At 38.3% G+C, this 18,496-nt stretch overlaps 1 protein-coding gene across 1 annotated transcript; it reads right to left on the reverse strand.

Annotated features, from left to right (window-relative positions):
• Window positions 1-1,766: 1,766 nt before the first annotated feature.
• Window positions 1,767-2,720, reverse strand: LOC113274725 (repetitive proline-rich cell wall protein 1-like). The gene has a single exon (XM_026524120.1). The coding sequence runs from the start codon at window positions 2,718-2,720 to the stop codon at window positions 1,767-1,769; it is 954 nt and encodes a 317-aa protein (XP_026379905.1).
• Window positions 2,721-18,496: the final 15,776 nt, after the last annotated feature.

Consider the following 18,496-nt stretch of genomic DNA (forward strand, 5'->3'; position numbering starts at 1 on the left):
ACTTGCGTTTTGGGGGGTGGTAGAAGGGGTTTCCCTGGATTAAATATGGGAACTTTGTTAGTAGAGCTCGTCCTCACTAATGTGCTTTACACTTTCGATTGGCAATTGGCAGAAGCTATGAAGAACGAAGACATAAACATGAAGGAATCATCAGGGATTTCCACTTGAGCTTGTACCCATTATGTATATGATTGGGAGAAATCTAATTAAAAGAAATCTAAATTGGTTACTAATGTATAGGCACGAATTGATGACTATGTATATGTAATGGTATGATAAGAGATCATTATTGTACTGCACGACTCGTGCGCCTAGGGCTTGCTAAAATTTTCTTACATTTTTAGGCCTTCCTAGGCGCCCCTGCATGACTCGTGCGCCTACGGCGACGCTCGCTTTTCACAACTAGCGTGTGTTGCAATATCGGGTTTTCGACCCTAAATTTGGCTAGCAATTTGCATTCACCTAACCAAATTCATCATAAACGTGAAGTGTATAATAGGTATCAGCTAAGGGCATGCGGCTTTGTACACCTCATGGGGACGCAAGGGAAGGTCAGATTTAATATTTTGGTAAATTATAATGTTGCATTATCTATAAAAAAAAAAAGAAGAAGAAGAAAATCCCTAGAATTTCCTTTTATGTTTCAGAAAAAGAGAAAAGTGAGTGAGTGGCAGTGGAGAGAGACCAGTGAGGTCGGCGGTGTTAAAAGAAAGAACCTTTGATCTTATCAGAAATGGGTTGTTGTTATGAATATGAATTGATTTTTGGATTTGTATGGAAGCATTACACGTACCGTGGAAATCACAAAGACCTATGTTTGAAAAGGCGTTAGGCATGGGGAGCGCCAAGCCCATCGCCTCGCCTCCCCTAGGGCGCCCAGGAGGAAAAAAAACAAAAAAACAGGTCATATCGCCTTTCTTTGGCGCCTTTTTTTCCTACGCGCTGGCCCTACGCTTAGTAAGCCTTTTGCAACATAGACAACGACCACTACACAATGAATCGCATTATGATTTTTCCTTTCATGGTTTTAATTTACCATTTTTCTTTCTCCCAATCCTCAATCTCTGGATTCTAAGTAGAAGCTGTTAGCTTATAGTCTCTTCACCTCTGATTTGTGAATACCACTTCTGCACTTCATTTGTAATGAATTTCACAGATTCATGTTAAAAAGATGGGATGGGAAAACTTAGGTGCTTATTAATGATGAAGAGATCATGAAGTGTTCCAGAGACGCCATACCTGTAAATAGGAAGAGGAAACCAACTGTTTCACTTTGGGGTATTAAATCTAGTGATACTGCAATTCAAGATTTTCGAGAGGAGTATGTTTATGAGAGGAAATGACTCTTTAAAAGTTTAGTAAGAATGATTTTGTTAAAGATGATTTATTTATCCCCTTAATTGATTTATAGCAAATATGAGAATCCTCTCTTCATCTTTTCAAAAAGAAGGAAAAAAAAAATCTTCTTTCAGATTCTAACAAAATGCAAATAGAGAATATCTATGAAATTATTGCAACATAGAGCTTCAATAATGGCTCCAAATTAGACACCAAATTACAAAATAAAGTAAAATGAAACATCTCTACATGTTCGTCTTTCTTTCTTATAATATACTGAGATGTTACATAATTTATTAAAATCCTGCCTGAAAACAAGAGGGGAGAGGATGAAGGGGGTGATTTTAAATTGTATAATGAGTAGAATGTGGTGGTGGCTAGCATTTATGAATTGGGTAACTTGTAAGCGGTGGTTTTAACTTGTTATACTAATGCTTGTACCCAGGAGGCTTGTAAAATGGAGGCTTAAGCTTGTAAGTTGGGGTAGGCTTGAAACCAGGATGCTTGTAGAGTGGGGTAGGCTTGTAAACCGGAGGCTTAAGCTTGTAAGTTGGGGTAGGCTTGAACCCTGGAGGCTTATAAAGTGGGGTGGGCTTGTAAACCGGAGGCTTGTACTTTGGAGACTTGGAAACTGGTACCATATACACTGGTTTAGGCTTGTAAACCGGAGGCTTGTATCCCGGAGGCTTGTAAAGTGGGGTAGGCTTGTAAACTGGAGGCTTGTACTTGGGACGCTTGGAAACTGGAACCATATAGACTGGTTTTGGCTTGTAAACCGGAGGTTTGTAAAGTGGAGTAGGCTTGTAAACTGGAGGCTTGTACTTGGGACGGTTAGAAACTGGAACCATATAGACTGGTTTTGGCTTGTAAACAGGAGGCTTAGGCCTGCGCATTGGGGGCTTATACACTGGTTTAGGCTTGTACACCGGTGTAGGAGGCTCATACAGTGGCGCAGGTGGTGGTGTAGGAGGCTGATAATACTCTGGTGTAGGTGGTGGTGATTCATACTCTGGCACAGGTGGTGGTGATCCTTGGTATATGTAATCTGGTGGTGATTCATATTCTGGTGCAGGCGGTGGTGAACCTTGGTATATGTAATCAGCCGGTGATTCATAATAGTACACTGGAGTTGGAGCTGGTGCTGCATTCTTGTACATTGGAGTTGGTGCTGGTGCTTTATCGTAAAAATAAACATTTGCTATGGTTTTAGAAGGGAAACTAAGAGATATCAAAATCACTAAAAAGATGGTGATCAAAGAAGCCATTGAGGCTCCTACTGATCTTGCCATTTTCTTTTGTATTCCTAAATGGGCTTCTCGAGTTGTGATGTTATGGTGCACTTCTTCATCCCCCATATATAGCCTTATTACGATGCCCCCCATTCTTACATATAAAATATCCAAATTGTGAAAAATAAATAAAAAAGATACCAAGTTGTTGAAAGTTTATTTGGGAAATTTCCATCTTCATGTGAAGTTCCTGATCACTTAACTAGTTGTTGCACAACTTGGTTAGTTAATATTTATATGACTATACTGAGGTATTAACTCCCCCTCCTGTAACGGGATTTTAATATTAGCCATTTGTGATGAGAAGGTGGTTCCGTAAATTGTGTCCAAAGGTTGCGGCACATGATAAACCATTGACTCTGTATTGCAGAATCATTGGATTTAGACGGTAAAACTGTTTCGCTTCAAAGCAGCTTTAATTAATAAATCATGGTTAATTTAGATAATCCAACTTGATGGATGTGATACATGGGTTCTGAAACATCTTATTTTTTTTAGAACACCTAGTTTTTCTTATTTTTTCTTGAAAACATGGGATCTTTTGGAAAAAAAAAAAAAAGAATGGTTTGTACAAAAGTTACAAAGGCTTGGAATAAGAAAAAACATGTTCTCTTACTGAGAAAAAGAAAAAACCTCTATATTGGAGTTAGAAATTCTATATGTCAAATGACAACCTCGTCTTTGCGTGAATAGCTTGCAATATTAAGGAGGATATTTCTCTAAGATCCTATAAGACACCCTATGACCTCTTTAATGTTAGCGCATGTATGGGAACCTGGGGTTTTCTACCTTAATTAAAGTTATATAAATAAATCACTTTTTTTTTTGTTGTCAACACGAAGCTTGCTGTTTATGTTAAGGTAATAAACCTACTGTATAAGGCAAAGAGAATCAAAATATCAATATAAACTGCAGTTTTAACTTTACTTACCTAATAATTTTTCCAACAGACAAATTTCTTGAAGAGGTGGTCCAGTATATACGCTTGGTCAAGAGACCTACAGCTGATAAAAATGCCAATACAGTTGATGACAAGGTATCTAAGACTCCTAGTGAACCTGATGTAGTTGCAGGAAATCCTACAACCACATCCATTCAATATTATGTAATTCACTAAGTAATCATGGTGAAAATTACTCGTTTATTAATCAAGATCTTGAGATTGAATACAAAATATTACAAAGACTTTATTTGTTCTCCAAATAAACTTTCTCTCTCTCACCTTAGAGATCCCTCTCAATACACAGTTTCCTTCCCCTTATATAGGGTAATACGTAGTGGATGACAGCTAATAGATCCCCTATTTTCGGAATCATTGTGCGTTACAATCGTTCATGTACATTCACTCAACTTCGCACACTTTACTATTTTTCACAGGTCACCACACTTTACTCGTGACTATGCTGACATCATTAAATACGTCACCCTTATTTTAGTATGTGCGATGGTCTTTGCTTAGATTAGATAACCTTTACTTCGCATACATAATGAATGTGCGATATTTCACTCCTACATTTTGCCTCTTCTCATTTTGTTCTCTTTATAAAGTGAGCGATATGAGGAATCTCCATCTAATAATATCGCACATCCTCGACTTTTCATATTCTGCTCTGCCGACACATTTCCAGAATTTGAGATTTCCTTACTTACACATGTCTTTTTATCCTCTCGTTATTTGCCACGTCCTTATAACCGTCTATTTCTATCCATTCATTCTTCGCATTAATGACAAGAATTTGAAGAAGCATTTGAAGACGCTTAATAGACCCAAACATTGGATGCTCGATGAACTTGGAGGTGAATTTGTAAGCAAAGGATCAATATAAGTAAAGGATTATATTTGGTTTGAAACAGGCGACAGAAAGCTCATCACTTCAGAGTTAGCGCTTGTGCTGGACCATTGGTGTTTTTGATTTCGATGGTAAAATGCTGGGTTACTTTCAACCGGGTCATAGTGAACAGGTGTGTGTGTACTGTTTCAGGAACTTAAACATGCTTCATTTTGTTAATATACTAAAGAAATTTGACAAAGTAAGTATAATGGGTACTCTATATCCTTGAGATTTCAATTAGTCATTGAATGCTTTTATAGATTATACCCCAGTACTTAGTATGATAAATTACTGAGATTTTTTTATTTGATTTTCAGGTTGTAAAAAACAAGCTTTATCATAAATACCTTTGAACGAATATAATTAGATTACTGATTGTAATTCGCTTCTTAGACTTTTATTTTTGTTATCGGGAGTATGGAAAATATTCTTTACAGACTCTTGAGTTACAGTTCTAAATATATGGTTCATCTATAAACTTCTTTCAAATGGTTCTGGAGAGATCATGTGGATATGACCAGCACATCATATATATCCAATTGAACATTGGTCCATCCATAAACTTGGTTTGTTGATGCAGCGGTTCAGTAGTTTGTGCTTTGATTTTGTTGTGTACAGACTTCTGCTAAAATCTGGATAGTCATCTTTAACATGTGGATGTGTCATTTGACCAGTTGGGTTTGGGTACACTTGGCTAGATTGAACCAATGACAGGTTTCAGATGGCAGTTGGCAAGTACATTCTTTTTGAAGGTCAGTAATGCCTTGGACTTCCTGTGTTTGATGAGCATTTAAATTTTTTATTTATCTGTTGATAAAACAAGTCTGAATCTGGTTTCCGTTTTTCTTTGTTTGGAATGCCGGAACTAGGAATCCATAGACAAGGATCCTTATTTTCAATCACTTGTTCGAATCGTTGTATGTAATTCTTGTGCAATCTTCTCTCTTTTGTTCCTGGTTTTGTATGCGAAGTAGATGCAATTCATTTATTTTCTGTAAGTTTCAATGTCAGTGGATAATTTTATGCGTAGGTGGTGAAGGTGTCAAGTGGTTGGTCATTAATATAGTCTTGGTTTTTAATTGCATCTTAAGACTGGAGTGATGGAAGATTTTGAAGCTTTAGATTTGTTAAGTTCGCTAGTAAATGAAGTGCTGCCTGTAGTAAGCTGCTAGCTCGCATGGAAGATTTTGAAGCTTTTAGATTTGTTAAGTTTGTAAAAGGAATATAGGTTGAGCATTTTGTACTTATGGTTGAAATTTTCATATTTAGAACTTAAAAGGTATGATAATAGAAGTTGTATACAAACTCATTTTAATACAGATCAAGTTTTTAATTTGTTACCAATTTAATTTTTTAAAATTCAATTATGAACTCATTACTGCTAGTTTGATTGTAGATTCAGATTCAGTTGACTCAGCTTCAGATTCAGTAGACTCAGCTTCAGACTCAACTGAATCAAATCCTTTTTTTTTTGTTAAATATAATCGATATAAACTACTGTGTCTATTAGTAGAATCGATTTGTCAGAGGAAGTGGTTTTATTAATGATTTCAACTTCTGTGAGAAACAGTCGTTTTGGTAAAAACCACTTCAATATTCCAACTGATGAACACAGTCGTTTTTTGTGATATTACCTCCAATCCTGGAAGTGGTTTAACTTCCATTTTCCACTATTATCTTTATGTTTGCATTCCCATTCTTGCCTCTGCTAGTTGGCACAGATTGATAGGCTAATGAACATAATGTCGCTCTCTACCTCAATCACATTTTATATCATGCGAAACAATTCACAACAAACTTATACCTTATTTTTCTCATGAGGTCTTATTTTGCCTTCCTAATTAAAGGTCTTATTTTGCCAAAAATTTCTTTGTTCTTGTGCGACGAAATCACAGGAAGTCTTTATACTGTAGTATATCGACCCATTGATCTCGCCTTATCTTTTTCTTGTATTATTGCCTCTTCAGGTTTATCTTGTGCGTAAATACGATAATCCTTAAAACTACCATGAGTAAAAAGCCTTATGACATTTATGTCTTTTGACACAACTCAGCTCCCTAATGGAGGGAGCCGTCCTTATATTCCCCCTGATTTCCCCTTCAAGGAAGCTTACCTCTACCGGTTTAAAGTTGGCTCCTCCATCCGGTAATACAACAACCAGTTGATTGTGCATCCTCTTATCCCTCCACCGATAAGGTTTATGGTTACGAGACCGCAACCTAAGTGGGGTATCTTCGGACCGACTGCATCATAGTCAGGACTTGTCATGAGTGGCAAGGTACGCTCCAGACGCCCCTGACACTCTTGACTCAACGGTGTACCTCGGCGCCCTGATCGAGTTTCTGCACTCCTTAGGAGAGACTTTGTTACCTTGGTCTTCCAATCTAAGGAAATGAAGTTAGACTGAAAATTTAAGGCACCTCTATTGGATGGGGCTTTTCGTTTTTTCTCACCCCAAATCTCCATGACTCAAGTTCCAGGGTCGATGTAGCTTTCCCTTGAGTCATGCTTATCAGGTTTCCCCAAATGTGACGTGCGATAGGTCTTACTTTTTGCCTCTTGCATTTATGCGAACTAGGGTGCACGCCACAGTTGGATGCCTCTCTTCTGTGGTTATATATTTTATTTCCTTATACTAAGGTCTTACTTTAAGGCCTTACATTTGCCTCTTTTTTTTTTATTTGACATCATATCATCTTATGAAAATAGAATTTTTTTCATTCCATTCTTATTCTTGAGTTATATCACTCTAGTACATTGAATTCTTACTGATTTCTCATACATGAAGAAAGATATTCATTTTACTCGTCTGCTACAGTCATCTTTTGTATTTCTTTAAGTTCACTAATGTTTCTGAGAACATTATTCCGCATGATATCTTCAATCTCCCCTGTGCGAGTATCATCGCACATGTTACTTTTTTCTTCTGAGAACATAACTTCTACCTCTGCACTCGCTCTCCTTCTTTAAAACTAATCTTTCTGACTCGCTTGGTGTGATTATTCGCAGAAGATTTTGATTCAATGTCCTTCTTGTTTATCTTCCCAGATTTAGACACTACATCCACCATTAATCTTTCACCTCTTTGACTATCCTTAGCACGTTATTTCCAATTTCTTCGTTTGCATTCTCGCTCTTCGCGTTCGTCGATATCGATTTCTTGAAAATTTCTGCCTTCATTTTTATCTCCTCTTATTATGCCAAGACCTTGAGGTAAAGGAAATTTTATGCATTGATGAAATGTTGAAGCCACGCCCAAGATACTATGCAAACATGGTCTCCCAATCAGAGCATTATAAGGTGATTCAACATCAACAACATAAAATACAATTTTTGTTGGCAGACTTCGCAGAGGAATTCGCATTTTGACTTCTCCTTTTGGCTTGTTCGCAGCGCCATTGAATCCATAAATTTTGTAAGTTGAAGGAATTAACTCGTCATCTCTTCCACCCATAATATTGTATGTATGATAAAAGACAATATCAACAGAACTCCAAGAATCTATGAGTATTCTATTTATATCCCAATTATTCGCTTCATCTTCTTCTTCATCGTGATCATCTATTTTTGGTTTCGGATTAATTCCCAACCTCACCACTAATGGACATTCATGTAATTCTCCTCTTGTTGGTGTTTCTTCCTAACTGAACGAAATGGTATGTTTTTTCCAATCCTTTAATGGTGATATCTTTGCAAGGTTGAGGATTTCTCTTCCATCATTATCTCTCTCATACACACGGCTTAAGATGTTGTCATGAAAATCTTCTATATTTTTGAAAGAATGTATAATCGAATTGCAATAGAGGTTCTTTGCTTTCGCACCTACTTCAATTACAAATGTATTCTTTCCTTTCTCCTCACCATATGTATTTCCTCCTGGTGGTGCTGGTGGTAGATTCGGTGGATGTTGTACTAATAAATGGTTCAGTTTTCCTTTCTCAATCATTCTCAGTATGATTTTCCTCACATTTCTGCAATTACTTGTTGTGTGACCATGACAGCGATGATATACACAGAATTCTTTGCTCCTTCTGCCCGGTGGTGGTTCATCTCCTACATTGTGTGGTTCAGAAATTTCTTCCATTAGTATAACAGCTTCCTAAACTTTGTCTACTGTAGTATTCAACGTTGGTAAGCTTATTTGTTCACAGACCACCTTTCCATTCCCTTGTCTTCTATTATGATATGGTTGTTGACCTCCATAACCTTCCACGGGGTTCTTTGAATCTTGTTATTTCTTCCTCTAGCTTGAGATTGTGTTTCTTTATATTATCTTTCGAGCTCTTCCTGATCTGCACTACCCCATGGCTACCAGTTTTTGTTCCATCTCTGTATATTTCTTTCCTTGACTTCCGTGCGATGTACTCGCAACAAAATTTGTCATTCTTGGGAGTAAACTTGCATTCCCATTGTTCGCATTAGGCATTGCCACTGGATAAGATTCCATTTCTCTCTGCTTCTCCTCAAGCGCAATATACTCCTCTTGAAATTCACGCAACTTCGACATTGTGATGGTGTATTTTATCCTGAAAATCTGTGTATATAATAAATCCGTAGGAAAAAGAGCATTGATAAAAGCTAGTATAAGATATCGTTCATCTACTCGTCATGCCATTTCACTACACATGGTTCTCCAACGTGTTGTTAGATGACGCAAACTTTCATTGACCCTTCTGGGAAGTCCAAAGGCCGTCTCAATTCCTGTTCTTGGAATATTATTACTGATATATGGTCCTAAGAAGACGTTCTGTAAATGACGAAATGATCTAATAGTTCCTACTGGTAATCCTTCAAACGACTGCAAGGATTCTCCTGTCAAGCTCGCAGGAAAATATTTACAGAGCACTGCATCATTTTCTTCTCATTGCAATAGAGATCGGATATAGGCTTTTATGTGTTGTACTGCACATGTACTACCATAAAATATAGTAGTGAACACGGGTAAATTGCATTTTGGTGGTATTATAGGAATTTGAATTTGCCTTGCAAAAGGTGTTTTTCCAGTTTCCTCTACTACTTCCTCTAACTGTCTCCTTCCACCATTTCTTCCGTAGTCATCATTTCTCTCAATTCTTCCATTTCTCTGAGAATTTCTTCGCTCATAGTTTGGTCTAAATCTTGCCGCATTGGTCTTTTTAATCTGGCTTTCCTTAATCTATTCTCATGATTATTCTGACGCATGGCCTCTTCAATCTCTATTTCTTCAGCTTCTTCTCTTATTCTTCTACGCCTTTCTCTTTCAGATCTAGCACGTTCACAAACATCATTGTTTCTCTCTTCCTCTTGTTCGCGTGCATATTGATCCCTCAATATTTCTCTACCATGTAATAGAATTCTTCATTGTTCCGGATCATCTTCTCTGTCACTATCTGATTCATGGTGAGTGCGATGACGTTCGACTCAATTTGAAATCTGTTGTTCCTTTGAACTTCTTGTCGACGACGATGTTCGCGTGGTTGCTCGTATCGCTCATATATTGTGCGTCTCTCGTCGCGTTGATCTTGTAGATTATCATTTACTTGCAATTTTTCATCAATATTACCTAATGTTTGCTCTCGCCTAGCATATCTTCGATTAGATTGACTTTGTCTTGATGAACTCCCGCTGGTCCTTGATCTGGATCGCGTATCGCTTCTTGATCTCTGTTTGTGCAATCTGAAATTCTCTTCTCTTAAATCATTATTCTGACGTATCAAATTCACACGCTCTTCATCTTCTCTTTGTCGTTCTGCAATCAATCTTTGTCTAAGTTCTTCAAGTGTCATATTTTATTCATTTCCTTCAATCCTTCCTTCATCTCCAGTTTTATGTGTTTCTTCTTCGGTAGAATTCGTATTTGCAGCATGAATACTCGAGACATTTTCCCGGTCCTCCTGTTGAGGGTTCATGCGTTGATGTCCCCTCAAAAAGACCATGGTCCCTAAAAAATCATTCTAATTATTGGAGCAGGGGGCCTTTTAAATGGGACAGGCTTGAGCATCGGACTTGGCGACTTTGGTATTGGAGTGGGATAATATGGAACTATTAGCCTCTTGTATGGACGGGCCTGTGAAAAGAACCAGGTGGACTTTTAAATGGACCAATCTTGCGGGTAGGACTTGGCGGAACTGGAATTGGAGTGGGGTGGTATGGAACTATTGGCCTCTTGTTTGGAGGTGGCCTATATATCGTGCGAGGTCTAAATATTGGAGTGGGATAGTATGGAACTATTAGCCTCTTGTATGGAGGGGCCTGTGAAAAGAACCAGGTGGCCTTTTAAATGGACCAATCTTGCGGGTAGGACTTGGCGGAACTGGAATTGGAGTGGGGTGGTATGGAACTATTGGCCTCTTGTTTGGAGGTGGCCTATATATCGGGCGAGGTCTAAATATTGGAGTAGGGGGCATTTTGGTTGGAGTAGGTTTGAAAAGAATGATTTTTTAGGGACCATGGTTTTTTGAGGGGACCATGGTTTTATTAGGCCACCTACCCTATAGTGATAAGGGTTGTCCTAAAACGTTGAGATGACTAACCTACCCTTAATCTAATTTAATTTAAAACCAACCTATTAACCACCTATATATATAGCCACCACCTCCTCCCACCACTGCCGATTACCACCACCACCACCTCCGATTATCACCACCACCAACCACCGATTACCACCACCACCATCACCGCACACCACCTCTGATTACCACCACCACCACCAACCACCGATTACCACCACCACCTCCTCCCACCACCACGGCCACCGCCTATTTAAGAAATGTAACAACATCAATGCAATCACAATTAAGTTCGGTTACATAATAATTTTATCGAGTATAAAAGACGCCAGCCGCAACCTGATTCTTCCATGGGACCATTCCGGAGGTATTTTCCAACAAACCCTTCACTTTAATTTGATTTTGATTGCTTCAATCGAATAGAAATCATCAAAATAGGGTTGTAATAGGAGTTAAAGAGCCATGTTCGGTTAGGCCGATTTTCCAAAAAACCCTAGTTTACTAACCGAACTTCTTGAAAATGAAGAACACGGAGAACAGTTCGGTTCTATTGGATTTAAAACTAAGTCACCGAACTCTTTGTTCGGTTGTTTCGCAAAAAACTTTAAAACTACAAAGTAACCGAACTCCACCCTTAGAACCGAAAAAAAGAAAAAATTCAGTCTAACCGAACTGTGCTGTTGTGGCCACTATGTTGAGTTCCAAAATAACCGAACTTAGCCAATAGAGTTCGGTTTGTTCGCAAAAACTTTTAAAACTACAAAGTAACCGAACTTAGCCAATAGACGCTGGAACTTCACATTTTTTTTGTTTATTAAGTTCGGTAACTTCACAATTTTATCACAGAAACCGAACTCAGAGTTCGGTTGGTTAGCTGTTAGGTTCAATTTTGCGAAAGAACCAAACTTTGTAAACTTATATACTCTATATTACGTAAAGTTCGGTTAGATCAAAAGTGCATGCAGTTTGCGAACCAACCGAACTTTTTACACCAAAGTTCGGTTAGTTGAGAACCAACCGAACATAACGCTGTAACTCCTATAAATTCTATTATTTGAGATTTCGGTAACCTGCGTGTTTGGAACAAGTAACCGAACTACACTTTCAGATGAGTTCGGTTATTTGTTCACCTCACGGGGCAACCGAACTACAGCTTCAGATGAGGTCGGTTACTTGTTCTTCATATAAAGTAACCGAACTGTTCAAAATCCAGTTCAAATCCAGATCATTTTGAAGATTAACAAATATTCTAGGAGAGGATAGAGATGAAGAATCAGATGAGTTTTCATCATTTGAATACTCAAACTTAGTGAATTGGAATTTTTTTTTATTTTCCATGTTTCTCTCCTTCATCTTCTCTAACTCTACTCTATCAATAATTCTACTCAACTAATAATAAACCTATCTTTTAATTTAATCTCACTAATTGTTTTTAACTAAATCATTCACTAATCATAACCTAAAATGAATTAAGAGGGTAGATTAGGTATTAAATAAATAACTAGATATGGGGTGACCTAAAATTACTTCTAATGCCTTTAACCAAAATAAAACCATGGTTCCCCAAAAAAAACCATGGTCCCCAAAAAATCGTTCTTTGAAAAAGGGAAAATTAGGCTCAGGCCCAAAAAAAATAATATTCTCATTGTCAGGCCCACAATTAATTTCTAGTTCCGTGACACCCATAATTATATGAAACTATTAAAATGTCTGCATGACGGACTATGCATCCGCATGACGGGTTATGCATCAGGGGTATAATTGGCAACACAACTTGGATATAACATATCTAAAAATCCGCGCTTTGGAATTTTACAAGTTTTATATCGTTGGAAATCTTTTTAAGAGAGGTACACAACGAGTACAAACAAGAATATCAAATTTTTGTTTTTCACGAAAAAATCGGAGGTGATCATCATTTTAGGCAAAATTTTTGAAAACTTGATACATAATCATTATGCATCCACCAAAAAAGATGCATAACACATTTTGCAAGTGCATAACAAATTATGCAACCATTTGTTATGCAACCATTTTCTCGACTGCATAACAAATTATGCATCTGCATAACAAGGTTATGCATCTATAACAAGTTATGTAGCCATTGTTTTGGTTGATTTTCAGTGCGTACATAAAAAAATTGATGCATAATACATTACGCAGCCATATTTTCAGATGCATAACAGGTTATGCATCAATTTTCTCGATGCATAAAAGATTGTGCAACAATTTTCTCGATGCATAATGCATTATGCATCCATATTTTCGGATGCATAACAGGTTATGCATCAATTTTCACGACTGCATAACATGTTATGCATATATTATTATTGGTGCATGACAAGTTATGTAGTCTTTTTTTTTATAGGTTTCAATAGTGACAAAAAAGTTGCTGCATAACATGCTATGCAATCGTTTTCTGGACTGCATAACAAGTTATGCAAAAAAAATTTTAGATGCATAATAGGTTATGCATCCATTTGCACGACTGCATAACAGGTAATTCACATTTTCTCGACTGCATGACAGGTTATACAGATATTATTGAGGATCATGACAAGTTATGCAATCCACTACTACCAGCTTTCACCTACTTCAATGCAGCAACACCTACCACCCGAACCATTGCATCACCACCTTGTTTCCTCTAGCACCAATACCTGCTTCCTTGTTTCCTCCATCAATGACAGCTCAATTTTCGTGTCCGAGCTCTCTATACGACAACGCGAACATCACATATAAATCATCTCAGTCATGTCCAAGCTATCACCATCAACACCAAACAAGACCCTCAAACCCATCTTCTCAGCGTATTACCTTATCCTTTGATGCTGTACCACCAGCTCGAATCCATTCACAAACACGAACTGCATACAACCGCTATATATCCCACTGCCACCACCGACTGCACTTCTATCTCTGGCAGCACAGCTCGAGATGATCATCTCCGTTTACACAACACTGTCTTTACAGCCACCAACTCCAGTTGTTCAACAGTTTTACTTCGCAGTCACCTCGTCTTTGAAACTCTTTATAATCTCTCTTGATTTGCCAAATTTGGTCGAGACAACTTTCTTCTACCAATTTGATTTCCCGAAACAATATCTCAAGATCACATCAGCCTCATCCATAAGCCATCCAACTATACATATGTGTCTCCACAACACCAATTTAATTACTAGAACTAACACTAAGAATCAGCCACAACACCTCTCGTCTCTCTTCCCTGAATTTCAGTTCGAGAACACCATCGACACAAAACACACAGACTCTTCTATTCTGTCTGTTTCCGTCACTGGTTCCATCTCAAAACCACTAAGAATCATCACAAAAAACCCTTCCATACACTCAGCAACAAGACCAATTCAAATACCACCTCAATCATCTTTCCAACTCCGACAGTTTCAATTCTTTCTCTCTAGAAATTTAGCAAACAGTTGTGTGCATCTTTAGTACGTGAGGAGTTGCCTCTGATGTGGTTATTAGACAATACCCACTGGAACGAGAGCACCACCCCTCCAGCCACCGAGAACCAACTTCTTGTACTTCACTCCACCGTTCGCAACTACAAATCGATTAACCAAAGAACCCATGCAAATCTTCTTCCTGTTTAATCAAGTATCCATTTTTATGCAGAAAGGAGTTAACAACATCAATTAATCTGGGGGTCTTCTATGCAGTCTGAAATTCAGAAATCATGGAACGTATTTGGAGAGTGGCTGTTCGTTGGCTATTGCATTACTCATCGATTCATGGGTGTATGGAGCTCGGTTCTGAGATAATTGAGCTGGTTATGCTTTATTGCAGTCGATGGAGGTGAGGCAGTAAGGGAATTGATTCGCTTGCAGTCAAGGAATGAGAGATATGGAGGAAAATACATAGTAGCATAGAAGATACTTGGTTGAACTGGGAATGGCGTTGTAGAGGAGTTTGGAGGAAAGTGAACTGAGATTTTGAGAAGAATCAGAAGGCTTGAAATGGAATTATTTGCAGAAGCGAAGCTAGGTCTGAATATGGGTGAAATTTCTCAGTCCTAAAGCTCCTCCCTCCGACTGAGAAAAAAAACGAAACCAAGACAAAATAAAAACGAAAGTATAATTTTAGAAAACATGGGCGAGCGAGTAATTTTTGAGGAAAAATTGGGTGCGCCAGTGAACTTTTGGGACAGTGAGTTTGACAGTGGAGAAAATCTAAAAAATGGCTGTGACTGTAATTTTCACTTTGAAAATGGACTCAGCGGTTTGGGGATTGGACCTATCGGCCTTTTCGGTGGAAAAGGCCTGAAAATTGGGAGAGGTGTAAATATTGGACCAGGAGGCCTTTTGATTGGAGTTGGTTTGAGGATCGGGCTGCGAGATGTGGGGATTTGAGAGCATTGTGGAGGTGGTTTATTCTTGTATACTGGTGTAGGCTTATTCGTGTGTGCTGGAGTTGGAGGTGGTGGTGGCTCATCCGAGGAGTAAGTCTCTGCTGTGGTTTGAAAAGGAAAACTTAGACATATAAGTAACACTAAAAATGTAATATATGAAGAAGCGACTAGGGCTTCCTTCTTTGTTCCTATTCTTCACATTGGATTTTCTTTGTGGTGGTGCTATGATACACTTCTCATCTCTTTAGATAGGCTTATTAAGAAGAAGGACCAATTATTGAGCAGTCCTTGTACGGCACAAATATATATAAATTTTGGACATGCAATAAATCTCCGGATTAAACATATACCTACATTTTCCTTGGTGAAAATCCATTCAGTATATGGTACATGGCGGCTTGGACAGAAAGTCTGAAACTGAAACAATATCAAATTAGGAGGTATTTTACTGGACTATCATGTTGTACTCTTTTTCCTTCACCAAGGTTTTTCCCATCGGGTTTTCCTTGTCAAGGTTTTAACGAGGCAACATATGCATGTCCAATTATGTTCTAAGTTTTCTCACAATTGTACTCTTTTTCCTTCGATCATGTTTTTTCCCTTTTGGATTTTCCTGATAAAGGTTTTAACGATGCAATTGCTTAGATACAATGGTCATCTAGGGGAGTGTTATAAACAACAGTTTATTATATAGATGCCCACTTTAGTGGAACCCTATTACTTGGGAACCAAGTATGTAAACTCTATAAATAGAGTCCTAAGCCTTTGTATTTTCCACACATGAATAAGAAATCTCCCTCTCTCTTGTTCTCCTCTACTTTGTCTCTCCTTGTCTATTTTCTAGTTTCACAAGAAATTCATGCAATATACGAGTGATCTTGGCATATGTGTTGAGAAACTACGGGAAATTTAGAACACTAGATTTGTCCCCGTGCTACGCACCAGGCGTATTTGTTTTTAGTTTGGTGTGCGCGGGGCTTCTCCCCAACCGTGGCGATATATTTTTGATTTGGTGTGTGCGGGGTTTTCCCCGCCCCGTGGCGATGTATTTTTGATTTGGTGTTAGCGGGGATTCGTCCGCCCCGTAGCGATGCATTTTTGATTTGGTGCGCTGGGCTTCTCCCCGCCCCGTGGAGATGTATTTTTGGTTTGGTGTGTTGGGAAAAATACATTAAATAGGAATGAAGAACTGCATCTACCAATAATGGATTATTGCAAAGTTTCTCCCTAATTTCAAAGATAATCGGTTTTCATGAAGAACTACATCTACTAATAATGGATTATTGCAAAGTTTCTCTAATTTCATGAAGAACTTCATTTACCACAGTTTGAGCATCCAGTTCAAAGCAGACATGTTGAAGCTTTAAATCTTCAGCCCACTCCATAGCTTTCAGCAATCCCTCACTTTCAGCTTGCTCTGCGCCGTTCAGTCTGTCTGCATAGCTGCATTGTGCCTGCTCAAATCCACCTGCAAAATTACGTAGAATTAGACCAATTCCTGAATCATTTGTAACAGTTTTTTTATATGCAACATCACAACATATAGAGTAATAGGGATAAGATGGTGGTTTCCAACAGTTAAAGTCAGTATTGCTTGGTGTTGTTCGGGCTGTAACTTGAGTTGTCCTCGTTTTCATCTCTTTCCCTGTGATTGCATTAAGATGTTCGATACGCTTTATAACTGTTAGTGGATATGGCTTCAGATTTTCAAAAACATAGTCGCAGCGTGCTTTCCAGATCTCCCATATTGCATTAGCTATCTTGACAACCCAGTTCTTTTCAAGTTTGTTTATATCATCAGCAAATTTAATTCTGTTTCCTTTTTTTAATCTTTTTCCTATTTTGTTTATACCAATCATACGTTTCCAAGTATCCTCACCAAAACGCTTGTTTCACAAAACTCAAAAAAAGCCTTTTCCGGCCAATAGGAAACTAGGGTTTCTCACCTTTCAACGTGGGAGCTTTATTTGTCTAGGCCTTTAAGTCCTTAGACAACAATTCCCTTTTAATTATGGTTATTGATCAATTACAAAAAAATAATAATAATAATTCATGCAAAAGAGTATTACATTAACTAGTTGAAAGCTTAACAAGCTAAGCTCCAACGACATATTATTACATTAATTGAACAGGTTGTTGTGCTAGCCTACCAGCGAGCCTCATAGGTAACCTAGACAAGGAAGCCGAAGCGGATGGGAGGCTTAAATTATATCATAAAGGGGGCAAGCTAACTCTACCTTCCATGTTAATTCCTGCAATATTAATCCATTGGGGGCTCGAACCTAGGACCTCCGGGAGCGCATGAACTTTGAAAAACGGGGATCACCAGCTGAGCTAGGTGCCCGTCTTGCGCTTAGTTCATTTTGACAGCAATAAAATATTTGTGGAGTTATACCATCACTTAATAACCTGAGAGAACTCAGTTTTTGTTGGAGTCGAATTGCGCCCCTGGGCTTGTTGGGTTTGCTATAAAATGAAAGATTTGCTTGTTTGAATCTTGGGTTTGCTAGAAAATTCATTTCCTAGTAGGGCTGCACATGGGCGGATATGGGAGGGTATAAGCTAAACCAACCTCGCACCCACAAATTGCGGTTTTTTTTTTCATAACCAACCCCACACTCATAAACAGCGGGCGGGTTTTTTTATCCTTCCGCTACGGGTTGGGCGGGTATGGGTTTAAATGGGTTTAAACCCGCTTTATATTCAGGTATTTAGAGTAACTTCTATTCTCCTTGATTAAGTGAGAAAAAAAACCAAAACCCCCAAAAAATTCATACCTAGGAAGTTCACAGATGAAGATTAAGTGTTGAATCTGTTGATTTTTCGGTTGTTTTCGATTTTTGGTGAAGATTCGAAGTTGTTGTTGTCGATTTCTGGTGAAGATTTCTGGTAATTGTCGTTCGTAGGTGAAGAAGAAGAACTGAGGAGGAAGAAGAGGAGAGGCTGAACAGAGAGAAGAGTGTAGAAAGTGAATGATGGTTATCAGTTATCCTATCTACTAGTATTAGGGTTTCATAATGGACGGCTAGGATTAGTTTTATCTAGTGGTATAAATCTGCGGGTTTTTTGGGCGGGTATTAGCTTAAACCAACCTCGCACCCACAGACAACGGGTTGTTTTTCTTCATAACCAATCCCGCACTCACAACGGGCGGGTATGGACTAAAAATCCACGGATTTA

The sequence above is a fragment of the Papaver somniferum genome, chromosome 1 (assembly GCF_003573695.1).
Source record: "Papaver somniferum cultivar HN1 chromosome 1, ASM357369v1, whole genome shotgun sequence".
NCBI classification, from domain to species: domain Eukaryota; kingdom Viridiplantae; phylum Streptophyta; class Magnoliopsida; order Ranunculales; family Papaveraceae; genus Papaver; species Papaver somniferum.

Coding starts and splice junctions, on each gene's coding strand:
- LOC113274725 (XM_026524120.1), bottom strand. CDS start 2,720: ATGGGGGGCATCGTAATAAGGCTATATATGGGGGATGAAGAAGTGCAC.